This window comes from Halichoerus grypus, chromosome 14 (assembly GCF_964656455.1).
Source record: "Halichoerus grypus chromosome 14, mHalGry1.hap1.1, whole genome shotgun sequence".
NCBI classification, from domain to species: domain Eukaryota; kingdom Metazoa; phylum Chordata; class Mammalia; order Carnivora; family Phocidae; genus Halichoerus; species Halichoerus grypus.
Window position 1 is genome coordinate 43,102,974 of NC_135725.1, and position 26,665 is coordinate 43,129,638.

A 26,665-nucleotide genomic window follows, 5' to 3' on the forward strand; every position below is an offset into this window, starting at 1 on the left:
AAAGAAGAACAAAGCTGGAGGCATCACACTCCCTGATTTCAAACTATATTGCAAAGCTATAGTAATCAACTATATGGTTTTGGCATAAAAACACACACATAGATCAACAGAACAGAATAGAGAGCCCAGAAATAAACCCACTATATATGGTTAGTTAATTTTTGACAGAGGAGGCAAGAATATACAATGGGGAAAGGACAGACTCTTCAATAAATCATGCTAGGAAAACTGGACAGGTATACACAAAAGAATAAAACTGGACCACTTTCTTATACCCTAGACAAAAATTAACTCAAAATAGATTGAAGATTTGAATGTAAAACCTGAAACCATAGAAAAAAACATAGGTTGGTCTTAGCAATTTTTTAAAATCTAAGTCCAAAGGCAAAGGAAACAAAAGCAAAAATAAATAGGACAAGGGAGCCTAGGTGGCTCAGTTGGTTAAGCGACTGCCTTCAGCTCAGGTCATGATCCCGGAGTCCAGGGATTGAGTCCCACATCAGGCTCCCTGCTCAGCAGCGAGTCTGCTTCTCCCTCTGGCCCTACCCCCTCTTGTGCTCTCTCTCTCTCTCAAGTAAATCAATAAAATAAAATCTTTAAAAAATAAATAAATAAATAAAAATAAATAGGACTACATCAAGCTAAAAAGCTTCTGCACAACCAAGGAAACCATCAACAAATGAAAAAGCAACCTACTGAATGGCAGAAAATATTTGCAAATCATGTATCTGATAAGGGATTAATATCCAAAATATATTTTTAAAAAACCCACATAACTCAATGACAAAAAAATACTTTAATTAAAAAATGCACAGAGAATCTGAATATTTTTCCAAAGAACACATACAGATGGCAATAGGCACATGAAAAAATGCTCCAAAAAGGAAAAAAAGCTCAACATCACTAATCATTTGAAATGCAAATCAAAACTATAATGAGAGATCACCTTATATCTGTCAGAATGGCTATTATCAAAGCCAAGAAATAACAAGTGTTGGCAAGGATGTGGAGAAAAGGAACGCTCATACACTGTTGATGAGAATATAAATTAGTGTAGTCACTACGGAAAACACTATCAAGGTTCCTTTAAAAATTTAACATAGAACTACCATGTAATCCAGCAATTCCATTACTGGGTGTCTATCCAAAGAAAACAAAAACACTAATTTGAAAAGATATACCTACCCTACATTCACTGCAGCATTATTCATAATAGACCAAGATAGGGAAACAACCTAAGTGTCCATCAATGGATAAATAAATAAATATTGGGGGTGTGTGTGTATGTACACATACAAAATGGAGTACTAGTCAACCATAAAAAAGAATGGAACTTTGCCACTTTTGACAACATGGATGGACCTTGAGGAGGTGATGCCAAGTGAAACAACTCATACAGAGAAAGATAAACACTGCATGATTTCACCTCTATGTGGAATCTAAAAAACAAAACAAAACAAAACCCAGACACATAAATAAAGAGAACAGATTAGTGGTTTCCACAGGGGAGTTGGGTTAGGAGGTAGGCAAAATGGGTGAAGGGGATCAAGAAGTACAAACTTTCAGTTACAAAATAAATAAGTCATAGGGATGTGTACAGCAAGGGGAATATGGTCAGTAGCAGTGTTTTAACTTATGATGATAGATGGTAACTAAACTTTTTGTGGTGATCATTTTGCAATGTATACAATGTCAAATCCCTATGTTGTACACCTAAAACAAATATAATACTGTACATCAATGATATTTCAATAAAAAAATTAAATTCTACCATCTTGACTTTCTATTAATATAAAATAACACATGAAAGAAAGGTATACTTATTTTTCATGAAGTAACCCAATCCAATGATCTTAACAAAAGCTAAACCTTGACTAAAATAGATGGCAACCAGACTCATAGCAAGACATACTTGACCTGTGGCATAGCCAAATCTAAAAAGTTTGTGAAATTTAAACCATCAGGTAACTTCGCAGGTCTGGGAAACCACAACTTATACCCAGGATGCTGTTTGGGCCTTCAAAGCAATATGTTCAAGTGAATAAATCATGCATGAAAACCCTATACTATAGCATTCTTTTATAAAGTTCCTTTTTAAGAAGCATTCCCCCTCCAAGGGTGTGCCCCTTTCAGGTCCCAGATACTTTTCCATATGGGAAATATAATGCAGTAAAGCTTCCTTCCATCTGGTGTCTTGAAAAACATTTATGAAGTTTTACTGTACATTTCTGATAATCCTGATATTCCAGACATCTTTTTGTCAAAGTTATCCTAAAATGTGAGCCTTAGAAATCATAATTTATATTAACGGCCTGGATCCAGGTGTAAGGTAGAACATAGAGAAAAGAGAGAACAAAGCAGACAGTGCTTTCAGATGGTCCTTCAATTATTCTGCTACCAAACCTAAGACTACTTCCCATAAGAAGAACCTATGGGCACCATACTATCAACTCCTTAATTACATACATATATTACTTATGAGTCAAATAAGCAATCAGGTGAACTAAAATTCTATGCACTGAGTGAAGGAAACTAATAAAGGGAATACAGACTAATTCCAAATTTGATGTTTGTAATTTAGTAGGCACTATATTTAATATAAAACATCTACATTTTAATTAGCCCAATTACTCCCCAAGTGGCATTGACAGTAGTAATTCCGTGCAGATTTTCCTGTTCTAAGTGAGTGACTTCATGGGTAGCTTTTGCAAAATGACCCTGATGGAGTTAAAAATGATCATCTTTGGATTCTCACTAAAAGGGAATTTTTAAAGTAAGTTTTTATTAACTTGTCAAAACATTTATGAGTTAAGGAATTAGAAGGAAACACCTCTTTGCTGTTTAGTATCTGTGATCTAATAAACAGGTGGGTTTTCCATAAGACAGCAAAATCTCATTAATTCAAACTAAAATGTTTTTAGTTCAAAAAGTGTGAGCTGGGTTGATAATTAATTTTGTTTAGTCAGTCATTTAATTGCAGAGTTTGAATTAATAGTACAATCAAGACAGGGAATGTTCAAAATTCTTTAAGGCATTAACTTTTCAGGAAAGTTGGAAATTTGTCCAAAAAGTCTATTTAAATAGAACTCATTATTGTACTAATTATAGATCATGTTTATATATTCATTAGAAAATGTACACTAATGACCCCTGCTTTCATGTAGCTTAACTTGAGCCCCAATCTCAACCAAACTGAGAGTTGAAACAGAGAAACATGGTGTCTATCTCTTTACCATTTGAATATAGCAGCTACTCAAGCAAATATTTGTTGAATGAATACATTTTCCTGAACTTTCAAAATAGGAAAAAAATACAACATAAAGGAAAACTGTGACCTAATGGGATTTTTAAAAGGGATGGAAGATCAAATTTGAAACAAAGACTATACACTAAATAAACAGGACACATTAAATTATACATCTTAAATTAGTAATAACAGGCACCATATGGTTAATTTCCATTCACCACTCCGAACTTGCCTAGGAGTTTTCTAGATTTACCTCCCCAAAGTTTTAAACAGATGTCTCAATTCATTTTTCCTTATTAAAAAAATAAATATGCATAGTAAAAAAGACAATATTCTTTCTGCCTCTGACCCCACCACCATATAACTATTCAATGTGTTTTTATTTTGTAACTCAAAAACACAACCCAGAGTGACAAGAAATTAAAATGAAAATATCAAACTTGCAGAAGAGGTTTACATAAGCAAATCTTTCGCATATAAAAATTTTGCTTCAAGAGAATATTAAACTTTTACATAAAGACAACTCATGGATGGAAAAAAATTTTCTATTTATGTATTGAAAATAATAAAATTATTTAAACATTACATGCTTCAGACTTTTCATTAATTCAGACTGACCTACTCATTAACTTGAAATGCTAGTGTTTTCCCATACCATATATAAAATATACATATTATGATCAGGTACGTGAGTATATGAGTCTCTCTATGTATAAAATTAAAATAGAAGCATCTGCTTCCCCAAACCACCAAAAATTATCTAAATTTTGGTTTAGAGTAAATGAAGTATTTCTCATATCCTTAAAATCATTTTTGTAGGCAGTTTTTCAGTAGCCTTATTTCAGAGAGTTGTCCCTATCGGATACAAGCATAATTGACTACAAAAATGCATAAGTAAAGGAAGCTAATGGCCTTGCTTAATTAAAATGTAAAACTTCACCATCTTATATTCCATTTATATGATTTTAAAGGAGGCTTCAGTAAGTCACTCTCTTGACAAGAGCATTCAGATTGCAGAGAAGGCTACAAAGGCGTTAATGACATTTACCCCCCTAATAAGAGCTGTTCACACTTCATGGTTTTTCCTTGTTATTGCTCAGGACAGACACTAGCACCTCATTGAAAGATCAGTGCTGCAAAGGAAAAAAGGCCCCTTGAGACATCTCAGACTTGAGGAAAAGCACTAAATCAGGTGATGCTACACAGATGACATATTTGATTCTCAGGGGTTCTTACTCACCCTATGGCCATGGATTTGAGGCAGTTAACACACAGCCAATCAAAACCCTCCCCCACTCCCCGAAGACAGGGCCATCCTCTTCTGCAGCAGGCATAGTGAAGGCTAGGGAGAAAAGAAATAAACTTCTTTCAGGTGCCCTAGGTCTGGCAGGATCCAAATGTCTTGTACTGCTCTCAGTTAATCTCCATCGATGTGTGGCTGAATGAATAAAACACTGACCTTTTCACCTAAGAGACCACAATTTGAATCCAACTTAAAGTCACTGAAGGATCAATGGACAGAGGCACTCATATTTTAAAGCAATAAAGCACTGCAAAAAGGGAAAAGGAAAAAAAAAAGTTTTTTACCGTGGTTTTGGCCACAGATTCAACCCGGTTTCCCTGGCTCAGCTATTATGAATTGGATCTCTGATTCAGAATTGAAAAGCTCCCAGCACTGCCCCTATGGATCTCAAAATCTGGCACGAGCCCATGGCTACTGCAAGGCAGACATTCCCTCACATGTCAATACGTGGAAAAGCAATCCCGGCTGGTGATGGAATGATGGCTGACTCAATGGAATATACTCAGCATGAACTCCAATTCTGGCAGAGATGACAGGACGCAGAAACAAGTAGCTCTTAATTACTCTTTCAAGGGGAATTTAAGTATATTTTGTTGTTAATTTGAAATTTCTAAAGATGTGTGCATACTTTTAAAAAGAGGCAAATGAATGAAGTGACTGACGGTGTGTCCCTGACTACCTTGTTTTGTGTCTTATCAACACACCGTAAAATAAACAGGCTTAATATGAACAGGTACCCTAGAGACAAAAACCTATAGGACAGATATTCTATTGTTTAAATGTCAATTTCTTTGAAGCCTGGACTAACCTGACCATAAGCCAATATTTTCAGTCTTCTGTGTTCCAAATATTCTATTTATTTCACTAAGGAATCTGAAAGAAATGCCTGTTGTGCACTGCTTTCCGTTAGAACTGCATCCCAGAGAGGATGCAATGTGCACCAGAGTCTTCAAATTACCACACTTACTCCACTGCTATTTTTAAAACCAAAAAAGAAAAAAAAGTCCACAGCAGGAAAAGCATATTAAAATAAAAATAGAAAATACAGCAACCACATTACTCATACTAACTAGAAAGCTGCCTCTGACACTATTATTATGGCTTTGTTAAAGAGAGAAAATTACATGAGAACAAGAAAACCAGGTTAAAGCATTCCCTTACAGAGAGGACCTTCAGTTCTCAAAGTCTTGGAAAAATGGTTTCCTGGGGCCTATAGGTAAGAAATACACAGTAAACTAAAGATGACCTCTGGACAGAAAATGCATACCAACTGATACCTCGCTCTCTTACTTTGGGGCCTTATGAATTATGGTCTACTGTAGCCATACAAGGCACCCTATTGTTAAAATGCAAAACTATCTGTCTGATCTACTCTCCAAGTCCCCATCCCAAGTCTACACTGACTGAGAGTGAGAGAGACAGAGAGAGAGAGAGAGAGAGAGAGAGAGAGAGAGAGAGAGAGACAGAGAGAGAGAATACAACACTCAGTGCCAAAAACAAATGAAAACACTTCCCAGATAGCAATAGGACCTCAGTGGTAGGTTTCTAAAACAACTGTTCATGAAGCCACTAGCCAGTGATTGGCCTTTTTGAGGATTATTAGCAACAAATGCCAGGTCTGTGAAGCAAAAGAATCACTAGTTACTCCCCTTAGAAAGGGTTATGATGCAGGGTGCCTGGCTGGCTCAGTGGGTAGAGTATGTGACTCTTCATTTTGGCGTTGTGAGTTCAAGCCCCAGGTTGGGTGTAGAGATTACGTAAAACTAAAATCTTTTAAGAATATATAAATAAATTTTAAGAAAGAAAAAGAAAGAAAAGAAAGAAAAGAAAGAAAGCAAGAAAGAAAAGGAAGGGAGGGATGTGATGCAAATATCAGGTGAATCAAGACGAGCTTCTGAGCAACAGGCCCAGGCCTGGCCTAACACACTCACCTAAACCACAGCTCAATGCTGCTCACCTAACTGCAATGCAACTCTCCCCATAAACTTGTTCACACCTCTTCCCTACGTAGCATTCTTCCTGTACGGAAAAATGCTTGTTCCATCCTTTCTACTAGGTAACAATATCTCTCTTCTTCCTTAAGAATCTCCTCTTTCAACAGGTCTTCCTAGAGTAATTCAATTTGGCAGTGGTCACTTTAATTCTACTAGCAAATGTATTGGCCTGCATTCTATTTTTCCAATTGCTGCTGGCATTATTTATAAGACAATCATACATGAATCAAATAAGTAGATCTTTATTTATGTTTGTCCCATCTGTATGGACTTAGCAAGAGCTTCCAGCAACCCACACAGATGCTCATCTCACTTTCTACTTTTTCATAATCCTTCATGATTTCACATAGGAGAATGTGAAACATAGGTCACTCAAAAGAAACAGGGCAGACTGGGGCTGGGTCTTGAGAGCCTTCCCATGATTCTTTGCTACAGTCACAGATCTCAGTTCTTGGGCAAGCCCTCACTGTCTTCCACCTGCCCCTTCAGACAAATTGGGGGAAATATTAGAAAAGGACATGGTAGCTCAAATAAAATGTATGGACAACTAGAAGAATCACAACGTTTCTGTTGCTCTAGAAACTTAAGGGTTGTGAGGAATGGTGAACTGGAAAATGGCTTTACTTAAAGAATTAGTATTTACTGAGCTCTACTATGAATTTAACAAAGGACTTCCCTTTATTCTCAAAACTCCAGTTAAGAAGGAATCAGCAAAACGAGGCTTATATAAATTATGTATTTTTTTGCAAGGCTAGAGAGCTAACTGATGGTGGAAATGAGGTCTAAACCTACAGCTGAGGAGCCTTCCACTTCAAATTCAACGAGGAGCATGTCAGAGTATTGCTCTGGAGACCATATGGTTTAATCAGTGCCATCACAGAGAATATCCATTTCAAGTAAATCTGAACTGGTTCTGATCAGATGGTGAATGGCCAGAGAGCTGTGGGCTCATTTTTTGTGCCTCCTGGGGAACACAAAAACCCTCTCCCCATGTCCCACAGACACAAATTCTATTCTACCAGTTACTGCATTCCATCCTGGAATCTGGTGAGCTATCTATTTCTACTTTGCAAGGGGGTAAAGGGAGGAATATTTTTACTTGGACTCTGAGCACAAAACATCAAGCTACGTCCTTGGATATAAGGTGTTTATTTTCATTGCTGTTCAAATAGTTAGAGCTTTGGCAAGGGATTCAAAATCCCTGTATTCCACTTCCAGCTTTGACCCTGCCTGAGGCCTTCAGCCACGATAACTTTAAAACCAGGGATAACAGTCTCTGAAACTATCTCTCTAAGAGGGAGGCTAAGAGAATTGCTGGAATAATGTCTGTAGAGTGGTCCAAGCACTCTGGAAAACAGATACTGTGAATATAGAACATTGCTCTGAACCATCTACCTTTTGTATATCCCTGCCAAAGACGGGGATCTTGATCATTCATGCCTGTGATCTTTCTCTTCCGAAAGAGATTCACATATTGTTGACATACTGCAAAGACACCTTATGTTATGGTGGTGATAACCCAATCTTAGTTGGAGTCAAATAATCCCTCCTCTGGGTCAATACTATAGGTCATCTGTATATTCTTATAATTTTGACCATACAACCAGCATGATTTGTTTATGGTTCTGTACAGTAAAGCCTTCCTGAGAGATCTCTTGTGTACTCAGCACATAGTAATTAAGTGGTAAAATTTGCAATTTGAAGGACTACCTAAACGAATTTAAACCTAGAACCATTCTTCTTTCTGCTCCAGAAATTTCCTAAAAATCTGTGAGGTCAGGTAATACCCATAAAAAAGGTTGTCTATTTTCAGTTAAGTTTTACTTTATGCAGTGGGGTGAAAGCCCAAATGCTCTAACCATTTTAATAGATTCATTAAGTAGTCATTCATTCTGTGCCCAGTGCTTAGAAGAATATTGGAAGAGTTGATGAAATAGAAAAATGCAAGGGTAATAAAATGGCTGTCGTTTTTGGAATAAGTCATTACTTAAAAACTTAAAAAAAGAAAAAGCACACATGCTTCTTCACGTGCTCACAATGTAGTACCCGTTAATAAGAGTGCTGTGGGCTAGTTCCTGCACTACGTACTTTATAAATATCATTTCATTTAACTTTATAAATAAAGAAACTTAGGTTCAAATATGTTAAATGACGTACCTTAGGGAACAGAGCTATCAAAAGTTGAAACCAAGATTCATACCCAAGTCTGTCTCACTCCAAGGTCCAAAGCCTTTGTTCCTATACTTTCCTGCCTCTTACCTGTAATCAGGTATATACTACATAGGTACATATATGCAGGCTTGTGTGTGTATGTATATACATATGTGTGTTATTTCTTACTTACAAGTGAATGGTAGCTACTCTTTTGCCTGGCTGTATGGGAAGGCATTCTAAGAGACACAGTGAAAAAAAAAAGACTGCTCTGTACACAAAGGTCTAAAATGGCCATGTTGTCAAGAGTCTATATCATCATCTTTTTCATCATTATGTTAATCATTAATATTTACTGGATACTTAGCAAGTGGCACTACTAAATGCTTTATATGCATCATCTTATTTTATCTTCATTATCTTATTTTATCTAAACCCACAAGGTACTGTTAGTATCCTTCCTTTCCAGGTAAGGGAACCGAGGCTAGGTAGATAAAGACACAGGCCTATTTTCACACATTTAGTAAGAACTGGAGCCGGGATTCAAACCCACAAACCCGCCTTAACTACTCTGCTGCCCTAAGCTTTCCTTGTCCAACTGTATAAAAGAAGGTAGAGGGGCGCCTGGGTGGCTCAGTTGGTTAAGCGACTGCCTTCGGCTCAGGTCATGATCCCAGGGTCCTGGGATCGAGCCCCGCATCGGGCTCCCTGCTCAGTGGGGAGTTGGCTTCTCCCTCTGCCTCTCCCCCTGCTTGTGCTCTCTCTCTGTCTGTCTCTCTGTCAAAAAACTAAATAAAATCTTAAAAAAAAAAAAGAAGAAGAAGGTAGAATTACAGCTATTCCACCACACCTGAGCGGGCTCATCCTCCATGGTGCCAAAGTATGGCTGGGGGTGGCTGCTCAGCCCCAGACTACACGTTCTCGTTCCCAAGTGACTACTTGGCCCCATTTAGATGGAAGCTCTGATTAGTGACCTGTAGAAGAAGGGACCCACTCTGCTTTCAGACCTGGTCCATGAAAACCTCCCACACAGAACCTCTCTTGTTTCCCAGTGCTGCCACCTGGATGAGGAGCTGGAAGCCCTAGAGAATAGCAGAGCCATAAAACAGCCGAGGCCCTAAGTTCCCAGAGACCCTTGAAGAGATCAAAGTACCTCAGGGAGGAAAACGTTCACCAACCAGGAACGCTGACTGGTCTTGCTGAGAGAGAGAAATAAACTGCTGTTGTGTTAGGCCACCAGTATTTCAGGGTTTACTTGCTAAAACAACTAGCATTTATCTTATTAACTAAAGCTTAAAATGTACTTATCTTTTTCTAAGCATTTGATATCTGCAGAGAAACAGGTTTGACACCTGATATCTCCCTGCTGTAACTGATCAGAGTTAGGTTTATGCATAGATATAAGTGGGGGAAAGAAAAACTTCAGTGGGAGTTTATAACATGTTTTCATCTACATTAGTTCACCTTTTTGCCATTCAAGAGCAAGAGAGGCATAAGGGGTTATCTCAGTTTTAAAGCTGAAGAAACGGTGGGGGCGCCTGGGTGGCTCTGTCAGTTGAGTGTCCGACTCTTGGTTTTGGCTCACGTCATGATCTCAAGGGTGTGAGATCGAGCACCGCCTTGGGCTCTGCACTAGGTGTGGAGCCTGCTTAAGATTCTCTCTCTTCCTCTGTCCCTCCACTCCCCTCCATCTCAAATAAAAAAAAGAAAGAAGAAGAAAAAGAAGAAGAGGAGGAGGAGGAGGAAGAAGAATAAACTATGGCTGACGAGGGCCAATTTTCCATACTCACATATATCATCAGTGGCAACACTGGGACTTTAGCCCAATATTCTTATTCCATGTCCAGTACCCCCTTTGCCATCCAACTTGATATCGTTGTATGGACCCAGAAAAGAGCTATTTTATCTTTGCTCTACCTCCCGCACATGATATAGTTGAAATCTTACTGATTAGGACTTTTACAACTCTTCCAAAGGTATGTATTCCTGGAAAGGTAAGTCAAAGAGCAGAATTTACAATGAAGCATCAATGATAAATATCAGATCTAGAGAAAAATTTGGGTCATGGAAATGAGAGGAAGGTAATCTGAAACAGGGTGGAATATCAAGAAATACTCAAGAAAAGGGATACAAAAGAGGGACTAATTTCACTAAGGTCAGGTGGATAAGACCTGTCACTGAATGCAAGAGACATCTTAACTATCTTTCCAGCTCAAGATTCTCAGGCCTTCTCTGTTCTCTAAACCATGCTCCTTGGATGCTACAAGGCTCTCACAGATTACATTCTGGAAAGATAGCTTGGTTGTTGTTAAAACAACAACAACAACAACAAACAAATACTCCGCATAGAATTGGAGACCTGAGTTCAAATCAGATTTCAAAATTTCCTCTCTCCGATATTTTGGAAGCACTATTTTGTGTCAGGCTGGTTACTAGGAGTTGGGTTACAGTGATGAGCAAGTGGTTCTTATCCTCAGGAAGCTTATAGCGCATCAACTGTACCAATTAATAGTTTCTGTGATCATGGGAAAGTCATTCAATCTCTTTGAATTTCAACTACTCCAAATGTTAATTCACCGGCAATATCTACAAGAGAATGGTATATAAGAGGATTCCAAGAGCTAACATATGTGAACTTGCTCCACAAAGGGCTGTTTAAATACAAGTGTTTGCTGAATATTGACGTTTTCTACCACATGGATACCACAAAACACCTGTTCTACACCAACCACTAGCTGGGGGTCTGGGAGCTTTTGTTGCTCTTCCTAATGCCCTCAGGAGCCCATCTGTCCTTCCAGTACATAGGAAGCCTGAGGAAAGACTACAAGCCCTTGGACCAACAGGTTACTACATATTCCATGAGTTCCATGGTGAAACATCAAGCTATACCAAGTGAAGCAGGTTTCTTTACCCATTCATTTAACAAATATTTATTGAGTGCCTCCCTTTGTGGCGTTCCCTAGTGAGGAAGCCAGGAAGAAAACCATTTTAACAGTTGACTTAATTGATTGATTTTAAATTGGATTGGAGCTTGAGGGAAACACTCTTGAGGTAGAGCCACACAAGAAAAGACTTACACTGGTTAACCTGGGCAGAAAAGGCCTCTGCAAAAAAGTGGGACTTTGGCTGACACCTAAAGAACAAGAAATTGCCCATGTGTAGAGAGGAGTAGGGGAGTCTAGGCAGAAGAATCCATATATGTGAATGCCCCAAGTTGAGGAAGAGTTCTGAGAAGCTTGACAGGAAAACACTATGAAGTGGAAAGTGTTTGTGGAGTCAACTTACCTACTCTCACAAACCACTTACTCCAGAACTTCTCACAGCCTTTATGCTAATGTGTACCTTCAGGCTCTACCAGAAGGATCCTGAGTGTAGTTCCTCCCAAATCTAAAGGCAGACCTCTGAAAGACCAGTGCCCCCAGAATACTCTGGGAAATAGTCTCCTAAAGTATTGATGGTTCTATTAGTTCTGATTGTTTCAAGACACAGGTGATTTGAATGTGCATCACTGCTCGCCCTCTACCAAGGCTGCTGACACCTTAGCTAATTATTCAGAATGTCTGATATGGTTCTCTGAATTCTGGCAGGACTCATTTGCAAAGCAAGAGATTTCCACAGATGGGCTGGTGTATGAGCCTTGGCAAGTCAGATACACATTCAAACTGAAAAATGACTGTGTGAAAACCTGATTTTTAAATGATTAAATTCAACAATGATAATCACCTATACTCTTATATCCTAAGTCAAAGACAGGGGAAATGGGGAAATGACAGGACACTGCTTCTACTTATTGTCAATAAATGTACCATGGGATATAGACTTGAAAAAAGAATTACTCTTTGGCAGCAGGAAAAACATCTTATGTTCCTTTAGATTTTAGCATCTAATTACCTATTTCCTTTTTCTGCTGTTTTGTGGGAAAATGCCTAAAATTTACCTCACTTTTTCTGTACTTTATGAATGAATACTCTAATTGCTACACAGGAAAATACTGGGTTTTCTACCTTTAAGATGCTACCTGGATTCTTAAATCGTTGTGGTCCAAGTTATGCTATACATTTTATACCCAGCTGGCTCGCTTATGAATTATATGGATAATTACAGAAGTGAAAAAGTAATTTTTATCAAAACAGCACAGGATTCTTGAAAGATATTGCTAGTCTTTTAAATCTGTGCCATCACTATCACCTCCCTCTTCTTTTTAATAACCTCTTCATACACGCTTGTAAATGATAGTTTTGCACAGCCTACTCCTCTTTCCCCCCACAACCAAAAATTCAAAATCAGATCAGACACCTGCTATTCTTCCCATTCAAAACTATCTCTGGAACCAGCAGTAGCTATATATACAGGGATGGAGGTTTAGGCCCAGAGAGAGTTAAATTAATATCCTGGCTTCACCAGTTCAACTTACTGTACATCTTCATTTGCCCAGTAACACAATCTATAGCCAACTGCTAACCAAGTCAATATGTGGTAAGACTAACAGCCACCCTAACTTGCCTTGATAATTATTCTCCTTTAACTGACATAATATTCAATATACTGTTGTTGAGAGCAATAATGCTAAAATTGATGCCTTGAGGGCTACAAGACAATTGAGTTTTAGCCAGATAAAATGACTTGTACGCTAACAGTGCATTATAGGGTTCCACAACGTTTGGACACACATTTTACAGCCTCCTTGCATGAAAATGTTACATATAATTATATTCAAAGTCATTTGTGTATACCTTATCATTACTACATATAATTTTTAAAATATTGGCCAATAACCAAATCACATTACTTTAGAGGAAAAGGGTTTGTTTCTATAGCCTAGCTCTTGTTTTGAGTTTTTTTTTTTAAACAAAATGAACATTTTCTCACTACATAGTTTTTTGTCCTTCAACCTCTTGCTTTTTCCCTAAACCAAGAACTATTTTCACAAGAAAGAAATAGATGATAAATGCTAAGTAACAAAAAGCATCATTTAAATAAAATCTATATTACAACAATCCTACCAATAAAACAAGACAGAAACTAAACCTAGTATTCTTCTAATGTAAAAATCATCTATGATTTTCTCAAAATGTCAATCCTAGGCCCTGAATGGAGAAACAGATTATATTAAGTTTAAGACTTTGTCAAAATCTATATTAAGTTAATAAAAATTAATTATAACTTAAGTATCACAATAAATGACAGAATTCTTCATATGCAATATTTTACCCTAAAATAAGAGACTTTATAAATCTCAGCTCATGGTTTTGCTGAATCTTCCTCTCATACTTAATTTCTCTTGCAATTTCGTATTGTTAAAACAAAAAGAAAAGAAAACAAAAAGAAATACGGAGTACATTTCAAAGGACGTTTTCTATGCACGCCTTAGAGATAGGCTGAAACAGAGAAAAGTTAGCACTTAAATAATAATTTCAAGTAAAACAAAGAACAGGTATTGGTCAAGGCAAAACATTAGGACCATATCACATTACGACAAGCAGGTTCCCGATTTACCGCCATCCAAATGCTACAGTGAACTGGGTTGTTAAGAGGGCAACTAATCAGTCATGCACGTATCTGTTTGGACAGAAAGATACCATATATCTGCTCCGGATAGCTCAGGCAAAAATATACACATAGAACTGAAATACAGCACTTATGACAGAACTAAGCATCAGAGAGGCGGCAGTAAAGGTGGTACTAGATTAAGGCATATTATCGTAGGTTTTGAATAAAGTAAAGAGTGCTTAGCCATGCTAACAATTCTGTGCAAAAATGTGCAAGAGCGTTGTTCCTTTCTGTAGAGTAAGAGCTATCCCAAATGGATATTAATAATTATGTTGTGGAAACGAATGTAGAAAGATGTGGCACCGTATCTACTCCAGGCCAGTATGAGCAGGTATTGTGAAACTGGTTCCATGCTTTATTTTTCCTGGCCTCTTCCTTCTGGACCTCATGCCCCCTCAGGTCTCCTGACCACCCAGGACTTAACTTTCCACTCACCCCACTGAAATGCCCCCATCCTGAGGCAAATGAGATAATGCTTGTGAAAGTCTTCTATAAACTAAAAACGTAATATATAATTATTCCTATTATCATCATCATCTTGTCTTCTGAGGGCCAAATTCTTTGTGCCTTCCAAGTTGACATCTCCCTAAACTAAGCAATGATTCAATGCTAACCAAAGCAGTCTCAGGAGCAGACGGGTTATTCCACCCTCTGTCTCTCTCTACTTCTTGTCATCATACCTCTCTGCTCTCCTGCCCTGGCTAACACCTGGAGGTACCACATAGGAGAATGACAGGAATGTGTGTGTGTCTATGCCAGGTTAAGGCAAGGGGGAGTGTGAGGCCCTCCACTCTTCGCATACCACACTGGCAGCCAAGGCCTTGCACACAACACAGGGTGACTGGGGGATAAACAAGGCTGGCAGAGCCAAAAACCGTTCTTTTTTTTTTTTTTCTTTCTTTCTGAAGGGGTCAGTTCTCCTGGTATTATCCCCATAAGAAATTTAAAAATCACTTCAGATTCTACCTTCTCCAACTGTGATCTCCTTTGGCAGGAGGGAGTACTTCTTCATCGTCCAGTGTAGTCTTTTTGGATCCTGGGGTCTCCCAACATGCTGTTTTCAACATTTACCCTTCAAGGGTCGTAGGAAGACAGATGGCCATAAAAACACTTCAGAGACAAAGTACACAATGCAAAGCGACTCATGACATACTGCAAAAAATGACGAAAAAATGCAGGGAGGTTGGGGTGGGGGTGGGAAGCGGAGGCGGTAGGCCTCCAGGAAAAGTCTTAAGACCCTTACCAGATTGCAAGTGCCACTGATACAAACAAGAGGCTCAAGCTGGAAGGACAGGTGCTGCGAAAGCCAAATCTATAACCATGTCTCTGGGTTCTGGAATGTGAGGGTTTACTGGTTATAAAAGCAGAGAGTTTACAGGGGTTACAGTTCTTTTGATTCGGATGAAGAAGCAATAAATAAGGTACACAGACAACCAAAAAAACAAACAAACAAACAAACAAACCACTAAACCTACAAACTCCGTGCAAGCAAAAGCCCTACTAAACCCAGATAAAATGTAATCTCAGATTTTCACAAACACGTCACCCACCTCAAAGAGCCCTTCCTTTTAGTGGGGCTAAATCAGACTTGTCGGAGAAGCAGGAAGCCCACGTTGTAGGGACAGAGAGCTGAATTTAAAAAAGATGCAAACAAAGCAACGCTAGGCAACAGGTCACTTTTTCCTTTCTACCATCCACCACCGAGGCCCAGTGCCAGCCTGCTGGGACAGAGTTCCTTCTCTCCAGTTCTACAACAAGCCTGCCAAAAGGAGCACTTTAATCAGAAGAGGGTGTGCATGCCCAGGCCTGTGAGGGGCAGGAAAGAGACCAGGTTCGCAAGGGTTCTCCCTCAACCCGTCCTAGAGCCGGCCAGACACCAGCTTCGCCATCCTCCCCCTACCTGAAGGATGTACCCCCGGACGTAATCCCGCAGAGTCCAGCCCAGGCCGTGCAAGATGTGCAGCACCTCCTCTTGCTTCAGGACACTGAAGAGACGGTCTAGCAGGATCTTTAGCCGCACCGGCACGGCCTGCGTCCCGTAGAGCATCAGGCTGCTGATGTCGAACACCACGTTGGACTGCACGATCTCCACCTGGGTGGGGTGGTATAGATGCTGCGTGCTGAGTTTATCCAAGGCTGTGGTGTCCCCACCAAAGTTCCGGAGGTGGGTGGGAATCCAGAGATCGAGGGAAAGGGCAGAGACAAAGAAAGTAGAAACAAGTCACTGGAAGTTATCAGGGCTCTGTTTCTACAGATGGATCATGACCACAGATGTTTAAGCAAGAGTTTGCAATGTAAACAGTTCTCTTCCCACCCCCTCCCTGCTTTGCCTTTTCTTTTTAATTTGGTATGCTTATAAATTGCAGACAACAGCAAATACAAAACATACTCGACTTTCAGAAAGAGAGCCACTGAGGATGTTTCTAAATGACCGTGGCTGGCTCTAAAAACCTGACTAATTAATTTGCCAATTGAACTATGGCTTAGCCCAAGTTGCCATGATGTCCTCCCCACCCATCAAAGACAGACAGAAAAACAATTCCCGACTCCTGCCATAAGAGCAGACTTAGCCAGTATCAGTTTTCTGAATAAGATTCACCCCTTATCCTACTTGAATGGTTTAAAGAGGAAGAGGAGCAGCTCTTTAGACTACAGGGTTAAAAGGCCCAATTGGAGGGAATAAGAGCTACTAATGTAACTCAAGTTAAATTAGCGAGCAGGGATTATCCCAAGAAGTAGTTCTTCCAACTCTCCCTCTTGCTATTCACCTGTTAGACAGTTTAATGTTCACTGGCCTATTCAAGAAAAGGGGATTCACGTTGTAACTTGGTCCCTTTTTATAAACAGCTCTGACAAGGGTTTAGTATCTGATGAAAACAGGGAAAAAAATGACAAACGTCAAAGTTGAAGAATTTCTGTGTATTTCAGGGGTGTTACCTCAGTCCAGGAAACTGAGTGAGGATGACCATCCTCACAGTAAATACTTTAGGCCTTTTTCTCCTCATGTCTAAGAAGTTACATCTAGATCTAAAAGCCAAGATAAGGTCATATGTTCTAGTCCCCATCCTTATCTGAGCTCCTGGGAACCCTACTGCAGATAATGTAATTACAGTTTTCCTCAGTTTCTCTACAGTGAACAATTAAGATAACATTGTCTCATCTACAAGGCTCAAAGAGATGCTGCAAAGATTAATGGGATAATGAGTGAGAGGTGCTTTGAACTCGTTAAGAGAGCACAAAAGCCTCAGATCAACTGTCAGAATTATACACAGATGACCTTCCAGAGATTAAAAAAGATAAACATGTGAGCCTGAAAGATGGTCATCTAATCTCATAAGTCAGGCAAATGGGTATCAGACAACAACCAGGCTCAAATCGTAACTACACCTGAGAGCGCCCGAGTTTTTTGCAAGTTCTAAACCACTGCCCGTGCTTTCTCAACCACTCTTCCCAGCACCTCAGCCCTTCACAGTATAGGCTACCGTACATGTGCACTCTGAGCAACTCCTGTTTGAATATGCCTGTATTTCTGCATATTAATGCAGGTATTTAAAAGTACACGCACACACACACTTTTTTTTAGTATTTCAAATTTATTTTTTCAGGGTTCCTCCTCCACTCTCGTTTCCTCCTGACTTGTGGTCACCAGAGAGTTCATGTACTCTTGATAAATTGCTTTCTTACATCCACAGTGTAAAGGCCCTTATCATTTACCCGCTGGCTTCATTCAACACATTTACTCCCAGGAATACTTTGTCAAAGAGTTCGGGTTTCCTCATACTTCATTTCTTGCAGCTGATTTGTCTGATCTTTCCTATTCTAGTGGTTAAGTCAACTTTGAATAAATAGCTTTAAAAATTAATTTAACGTTTGGGAAAGATAAGGGATTCACAAGCCTAGGGATTGAAGTCTTCTCTCACTCCACAGGGCATTTAGACTGCAAAAATGTAGGAATGAGGTATTATTATCCCTGTTCTTCTTCAAGTAGAGCTTTACTACTCAGCCTTCTGATGAGTAAGCTGCTCTGCTTACAGAATCCAGTAACCAGGTCAGGGGAAATCTGCTCCTCTCCCCCGTTTCCCTTCATCAACCCTCCTGGCCTGCACCAAACACCTCTTCACCAAATACACCGCCACGACCACCACAAATAGGAAAGCAAGAGGGTTCAGTAGAGGGGAAATAAGATGACACCAAATCTTGATTTCTGTCCCCATGTTTGGTACCTACAGCCATGCATTAAGTACACACAGGTGTGTGTATCTATGTGTTCGAGGGCTGGGTGGGAAGCTGTCACCCCTCTCCCTCCTGCTCTTCAAAAAAGGGCTGGCATTTTAAGAAGGTGAAGAGGACTAAACTGTTGAGGCTCCAGAAACAGAGAGAAGTTGTTCAGAGAACTGAAAGAGCACAAGTGAAAAGGTAAAGCAAAAACATTTCCCTAGATATGCTTTTGAGAACAACAGAGAATAAGAATATTATAAGGACGTCACCTGATTCTTCTTCATAAATATGCCATATGTCAAAAAGGAGAAATACTGTTATAAGCCACATAAATATATGGCAGGGATCAACAACTTTTTCTGTAAAATGCCAGACAGTAAATATTTTAGGTTTGTGGGTCAAACGTCCTGTTTCACAAGTACTCACCTCTGCTGTTATAGAGGGAGAGGAGATAAGACTTAAACTAATGGGTGTGTCGGTGTTCCAATAAAGCTTTATTTACATAAATAGGCACCTGGCCACATTTATACTCTGATATGGAGGATGAAAGGGTGGGCCAGGTACTTAAAGAAAGTCAATAGTAGATAAGGGAAAAAAAACTTGAGAGTGTGATTTAAGCAGTGATTATCTAGGAGATGAGCCACCGACAAAGGACTGAAAAATTAAACTGCCCAGCTTGCAGGCGTCAACTATAAATTTCAGCATATACATATCATCGAATATTATGATCTGTCAAATTTCTTGAATGTATCAAATTTTTCTGCTTTACAATTGCTGGATCATACTAAGTCACCAAGTTGTTGACAACTTTTGGGGATGTCTCCTAGGTGAGCAAAGGGTAAGTGAAATTTTTTAAGCGTCCTAATAACAGTAAACTGAGTCTGCCTCATGTCATGACCTTCCTATGTCTGACTGTGGAGGACTCAAGTCTGAGTCTTAGTAGGGTTAGGAATATGAGTTGGGCCAATGGAGATGAATAAAAGGCAGGGCAAGAACTTGTTCAGCAGAATGGAGTGAGAAAAGAGGGTCACCTACCTTTATACTTTATGGGCCTAACCATCTTAAATTGTCCTATACCAATGTCCATTTTCAAATGAAATCTTAAGAAAAACTGGGTATAAAAACATATAAAAGTAAAGCTATTCTTGGTGAAGCTGGAGTGCGTGTGGATTAGAGAACTTCCAATAATTTGTTATTCTCTTCTTCCATTCAACTTGTTTAAGCTGGGACCCCTAGAATTGCTGGAAGCACAGTGTAAAAAAAAAAGCACTTTTCTATACAATAAGATGATGTCAGCTGTTTTGCCTGCTTTACATCTCCTCCCCTTCATTCTGGTACCAGACACTTGATTTCCCTTTGGGGGGGTCACTCTTCCCCTCAGTATCAACTATTTCACAGACCAGAATGTTATGTTCCTTGAGCCAGGCCTGGAAACCAGGATATCCTCAGGCCCCTGGCACAGCAACTTGTTCAAGAATGGGCAAGTGACCTAAGTCTGAACAGTGAGCCTAAATCTAGGATTTTAGTTAGAACTACTGAGAAGTCTTCTCTTTCTTAGAAATTTGCAGGTAATATATATGCTTGAGAATGAGAATCACATGGAAGACAGTTCAGGCTGCAAAATGGTCTGAGAAAGACCAAGTACTGATAATAACTGTTTGATCCAGAAGATATGGATATGGCAATGTTGAGGCCGGAATTTTCAGTTACATGAGCCAAAGAAATCTCTCCTCACTCTCCCTTTTTATGTCTGCCTGAAGTAGGATTCTGTAATTTGTATCTAAAGGAGGCTTAACTAAGACAACCACTTTTGGGGGTACTTTTCCAGCTGGATACCATGTAATTTCAAAGCACCTATCAGTGGTTCAACTAAAGGTATATTAGTTCCAGGCCAAATGCTATTCACAATTTCTCCGATGACTAGAAACAGGGTATCCTTAACAATTTCATATCTTATACAAATTTACAAAGGGTAATGGATACCATCAACGTTATTAAATAAAAATAATTGTGTGTTGGGGGGTGGATAAAGAAAATGACCATTTAAGTACTAAAAGTCAGGCATCATTCTAGGGGGTTAATATGATCTCCTTTAATCCTCCAAAAAAATAAAAAACACACAGTATTACTCTTACTGCCTATTTAGAGATCACAGGCTCAGTGAAGTTAAGTAACTGGCCTAAGGTCACTTAGTTATTTCTCCCAAGAAAATTCTGTTTCCACCACATGTTCAAATAAACAGTCAATAAGTCTGGAAACTTGCAAGTCTTCATCATGTTAGAAGTCCCTAACTCCCAGCAATCTGGGCTTCTTGCCCATCACTCTGCTGAAGCAAGCATTTCAAAGGTCACCAACACCTGCCTCACTATGAAATCCAATAGCTTTTTTCCTTCATTATTCTCCATGATCTCTTCACAGCAGCTGACCTTATTGATCACCACTCCTCCTATAATGCTCTTCTTCATTCACGCATACATTCATTTATTCACCAGCACTTAATAACTTATCACCAAGGTAGGTGCTGCATGCAGATGCTTAAGTAATTTATGTTGTGGTCTCCACCTTCAAAAGGAGACAGACGCAATCAGTATAAATGCTATAAAAGAGATTTGATAAAGTACTGTATGACACAGAAGAGAGGGTAACTCTGCCAGGAATGCATCGTCTTGTAAGATAACTAGGAATTCAGTAAGTGAGAAAAGAGGAGAGCAGTCTAGGTAGATGGAACGAAGGCAGGCATTCTCAAATATTATGTGCATTTGAATCACCTGAAGGGCTTATTAGAACACAGACTGCTGGGCCACCGTCCCCAAAGTTTCTGATTGGGTCTGCGGTGGGGACCAAAGATTTGCATCTCTAGTAAGTCTCCACAAAATGCTGATGCTACTGGCCAGGGACCACACTTTGAGAACCACTGAACTAACGGGAAGACAACAGAATATCCACAGAGTGTGTAATAATTGAGGCCAAACCATTAGAGGTAAGTACAAAGGAGTCAGATGGGCAAGGTGTAAGGAGCCTTAATATTAAAGGCCAAAAGCTGTGGAAGGCTTATGATATAATTTTATTTCCTCTTAATAGGACACAGAAAACATTAAGCATTTTATAAGATAAAAATGACTTGTAATTTCAGATATAAAACTTTGACAAGGGTCCACAAGTTGAATTAAAACAATGGTTGTTAGCTTGAGGGACATAGCACATGTTCAGCAGTAAAAGCCAATGAATAAACATCAGCCACAGAGCCACAAGCCCCATTTCTCCTTTAAAAATTGTACCCTTCCTTCTTAACAAAATAATGGTGTACTCTGACTTGACTTATACAGTGCAATGGCCCAGGGTGGAAAACTCTCCTGGGTGCCAAACTAAATGAGGCTTTCTGAAAGCCCCCTTTAATTATTAATAAAAGCACCAAGAACCTGGGAAGGGGTGGGTTTTTTTCCCCTGACTATACCTATATGGGGAAGGAGTAGCTAGAACCTGGTGTTTGGGTCTATGTTGGAATATTCAGAATTCAGACAGAACGCATTCACCTCTAGCATTCCTACCTATTTTAACAATGAATCACTCTTTAGAAAGTATCCTGTGAGAGCAAAGTACAAGTGTCCAATACTGGAAATGGCTTTTGCCTCCCAAGATATTCAAAGGCAAGCCATTCTTTTCAGTTAATCCTGACACTCATCCCGAGAAGTTGGGATCATTACCTGGGAAGAAAAACCCCTGAGCCTATGACATGTCTACTTTTTTAAATTCAGTTTGAGTATTTTCCTGGATCTATAAACTTTGTAAGACACATTAGATAAAACGTGAATAGAAATTTTACATGATTTCTTTCAGAAACTATGTTGATCATTTAATAAGGTAGTTACAACCTACTTAATCAAATAATATCAAAATATTTATTTCAGTTATGATTAATCATCATTTTCATCTTTTTTTTTTGAGAGGAAGGGAGGGGGGAGGGGCAGAGGGAGAGGAAGAAAGAATCTCAAGCAGGTTCCATACTCAGCGTGGAGCCTGATGTGGGGCTTGCTCTCACGACCCTGAATCATGACCTGAGCCAAAATCAAGAGTCAAACACTTAACTGACTGAGCCACCCAGGTGCCCCTCATCTTATTTCTTATAAAATTTTGAATATTTTCCACACCTATTAATAAAGGTAGAATTAACATAAATTATGATCTAAATGCCAAAGCACTTAATTTTTAGCACTACATAACTGCTTTCATTAAATACATAAAATCAGTTTAACCATGAGATCTAACGAAATTAATACATGTTTTTATAATATACGACTCTTACCTAATTTGTTCCTGAAGTCCAACACCATATTGTGATACATGCATGGAACCACATTATCAAAGTAAGACCATGACTTTTTTTCCCATGACTTCTAACATACTCTTCATAAAAAAACTTAGGTTTACATTATACTACATCATTACTAATTAAGTAATAAGAAATAGCATTTCTATTGTAAACTGAGTAATATTATTAACCCCACATTTTATTCTAGACAGTCTACAACACATTGATTTTTTAATAATTTTTCTCAAAATGCATATTAATACATTTATTTGAATTGAAATGTGAGTTCAATTTCTTCCAAAGAAAATTAAATTAGATTTGGAAGCATGATTTGACCATGACCACTGGTGGAAATTTTCGTCAATCAAGATAGCTGAATCTGCAATGATAAAAGTATCTCTTTTCAAAAAAAAATAAAAAGCATATTGCAGAAACTATTTGAATAATACAGTATTTTTATTTTCTCAATCTTTTCTGTGTATACTAGAATAAACAATATGCCTCTAAATGAAAGACTAACAGCTAAATTTATAAGTAGACATTTAATACACCTTGTTAATGCCTTTTTCCAGAAACTGAGAAGGTGAATGACTATAACAACATCTCGGTAATAAGGTGGGTGATTTTCATTTTTTTCCTTTTAACAAAACTAACTGATCATTGTGTAGTTTTTGGCATACAATTTGAAATGATTTCTAAGAAGTGAATGACAATGGGATAAAGTTCCTTGTCCCACCTATTCATGTGAACAGGTATCTCAGCAGTTACATCTGCAAAAATGAGAAATGACAGGGTAACTTTTCTATTTCTTACAATAAATACTATTCATTTACTGATATATGAACTAGTCTGGGAAGAAAAAAATTATAGCCTCATCCATTTTATTGACAGGTGTTATTTCTAACAAAAATCCACTTTGTGTTTAATAAATTAGAAAAATTTGTAATATTTCTATTGCTTTGGATCTTATCATCTTGATCAAGTTAAACAATAAAATCTCTATTTATAATATATTATTTTCTTAATTTTCATTGCAGACATGTGTAAGTTGAATGATACAAGACTTTCCAGTGAACATGACTGACTATATTTATAGTAATGTTATTTGGAGGAAGTGAACTGGAAACAAGAGTTAAAGAGATAAAATAATGACTTAAAACAATGATTTAAAGTTCCCAATGTTAAAAAGATTGTTGTCCTCCAGATAAGGGACAGTTTCTAGGGCCAGACTCCAAGGGTTCAAATCTCAGCTCAGTCACTTACTTGCTTCATGACCTTGGCAAGTTACGTAGTATATGAAAATGTTAGGATGGCTTTTCACTTTCAAAATTCTTTTTAGTAGCAGGCAAGCCAATAGCTTGAAGACCACTTCCTTAATTCAAGGAGCGAGGAAAGAAAAACACAGAATCAAGACCAAGCTAAAAGGTGTTGGGAAGATAATAGATGTTTAGAGTAAAGATGAGACAGGGTTACAAGAGGACTAAGATTTTCTAGTTTGGGGGATTTGGAGGAGAAATCAACTGAGATGCAGGGGAACCATCAGGATTTCAGAGCTGCTGCCGCTCCAGCTGTCCGCCTGTGATGAGCTGCCTCTAGGAATCCAACCACTCTTACACTACACAGCTGATTCTTAACCGACCCAAGCGCCATGCTCTCAACTCCAAACATATACTTGACCCTTAGTGCTGAGAAAGGTAGAACTAAAGAACCTAGGCTGAAACAAACCTTTTTGTTACTGTTGTTGTCTTCTGATTGGCTATGTCACAGGTGCTCATTGAAAAAATGCCATAAATTCGAGAAAACAACAGTAACAACAAAATAATCATCTATAATCCCACCACCCAAAGATTGCTAATGTCCATATGTTGGCATAGTTGCATCTACTTTTTTCAGTCCATAATTTTATATAGTTGAGGAGGTCTACACTATGGATACAAATTCTTATCTTGTTGGTTGCTGTTCTTCTCACTGAACATTATATACAGCGAAAACACTGAAAATTATCTCAGGCTACTTAGTACCCATACATTTTTCCACTGCAGTTTCTCCTGGATCAACCCCTCCTCTCTGGCCTAACTTCTACCACTTTAGTACAGGCTTTTAAGACTCTCACAACTCCATTACTGCAAGTGACACCTGGTAGTCTGGTCTATCTCTGTTCTCTCTGGCCCAATACAACCTAAATACAACCCACAAGTCAGCCTTCTCAAAATACTGCTTAGAATATGTCTTTTCTCTGGTCAAAAGTTTCCAATGATGACCCCAGCAAAACCCTCCCTCCCCCTTTACACAAAGTCCTTAACCTGGGTCAGGAGACCTTGGCCAGATCAATTTACTATCCATCATAGCAACTGACACAGGCCTCTGTGACCAAAGTGAGCTACACACTACCTTTTCAAACATTCCTAGCACTGCCATATTTGGTCACTAAAAGAATATTTCTAAGCCCTATGCTAAGTTTTGGAGATTTCGTGAAGAACAAAACAGATCGGATTCAAGCCCTCTTGAAGTTAATAGACTAGTGAGGAAAACAGACTTTAAAAAAATACACATTAATGCACAGAATTACAAGCTGGGTATGTGACATGAGAACATAACTTAAATGGGTAAAAAATTAATTGGCTTTTCTAGGCAAAGCCAGTTCTGCTAGGACATGAGAGAGTAGCAGAATAGTATAAGATGATGCTGTAGAGATAAGGAGGGTTCCATCTGCTGAGCTACATTTTAAAAATGTTTAATTTTCAATGCTGTTCCTTTGTTTCCTCTTATTTACCTTTTGACTACATCTTTCTTCTAGCTTCAAGTTCTATTTTCTTTTTCCATGAAGTCTGGAGAGGTCCCCTCATCTAAGAGCAAACTGTCTCAATAATGATGTGTGCCAATCACGTACATCCCAACCACATGTTGCCCATTTACTGGGTCACTTATGTACCTATTTTATCATGAGAGCTTGATGTTAAGCAGCAACCCTATCTGACACATAATCGACTCAAGAGTGTTCAGTCCTCATATTGTTGAATGGATAAACACAGTTAAGTGAACATAGAATAGGAAAAGACCATCAGTGTATTTGCACTGAAAGCCTAAATGTATGATTCTCCTGTGCCACCAAACTCTCCATTTTACCCATGTCCCTCTCCTTTGATCTTTATATTCCTCTTTATACTCCCCTAGAGAACAGTGGGGTAGGTAATTGTGGCAGTTTAGGGAGTAAGGTGGGGCTGCTAGCTGGGCAGGAATCAACTAAGCTTTTCATCATCTATTCCCTTTCCTACCATTTCATGCATTATTTGGAGGCATCCAATAGATTTCTAGGTAACAACAATATGAAATCTAGTATTGCTAAAGAAAACAAGCTTGATGACAGCGGGTACAGACTTGAATATAATGAATAGACATTATGAAAATCATAGCACAGATCACTAGATTTGTGATCAATGTGCTAGAGCTATGGTTTCACAGCTATAAAAAAGGCATGGATGGTAACAGACTTTGGACAGGGTCAGAGAACAGTCACACAATAAGACTGTAAGAACAGCATCTACAAAGAAAAGGTTATTTTTCTTTTATAAAAGGTCTAGAGAAAAAAATGAAGCCAACATATAAATTAATCTCTTTTTAGTATGTGGAATTTTATCTGGAAAAAGAAAAGGGCTTAACTGCACAATACGGATACTAGTTAGAAAAAGAAAAGAAAATTCACACAACAAGAGCTTCTTAAACTGTGAATTAGGTAACTGAGGGAATGTAATTTACCTGGATTTCCTTAAAATGCCAGAAACAGAAGCTTAAACTGGTAATTTTCAAGCTATGAGACAAAGGAGAAATTGAGGTCTGGATATAATTTTAATAAACACTTTAATAGGATAAGACCCCAAAAGGACATATAAGTC

At 38.6% G+C, this 26,665-nt stretch overlaps 1 protein-coding gene across 10 annotated transcripts in view; it reads right to left on the reverse strand.

Annotated features, from left to right (window-relative positions):
• Positions 1–26,665, reverse strand: part of BNC2 (basonuclin zinc finger protein 2) — a 429,802-nt gene that overhangs the window by 111,565 nt on the left and 291,572 nt on the right. For 9 of the 10 annotated variants that reach the window (XM_078061248.1, XM_078061246.1, XM_078061247.1 and 6 more), the window contains one exon: positions 16,146–16,381. The exons of the other annotated variant lie outside the window; for it this stretch is intronic. In XM_078061248.1, coding sequence (XP_077917374.1) covers positions 16,146–16,381 — 236 coding nt within the window. The remainder of the gene's footprint in view (positions 1–16,145; positions 16,382–26,665) is intronic. 10 annotated transcript variants of the gene reach the window in all.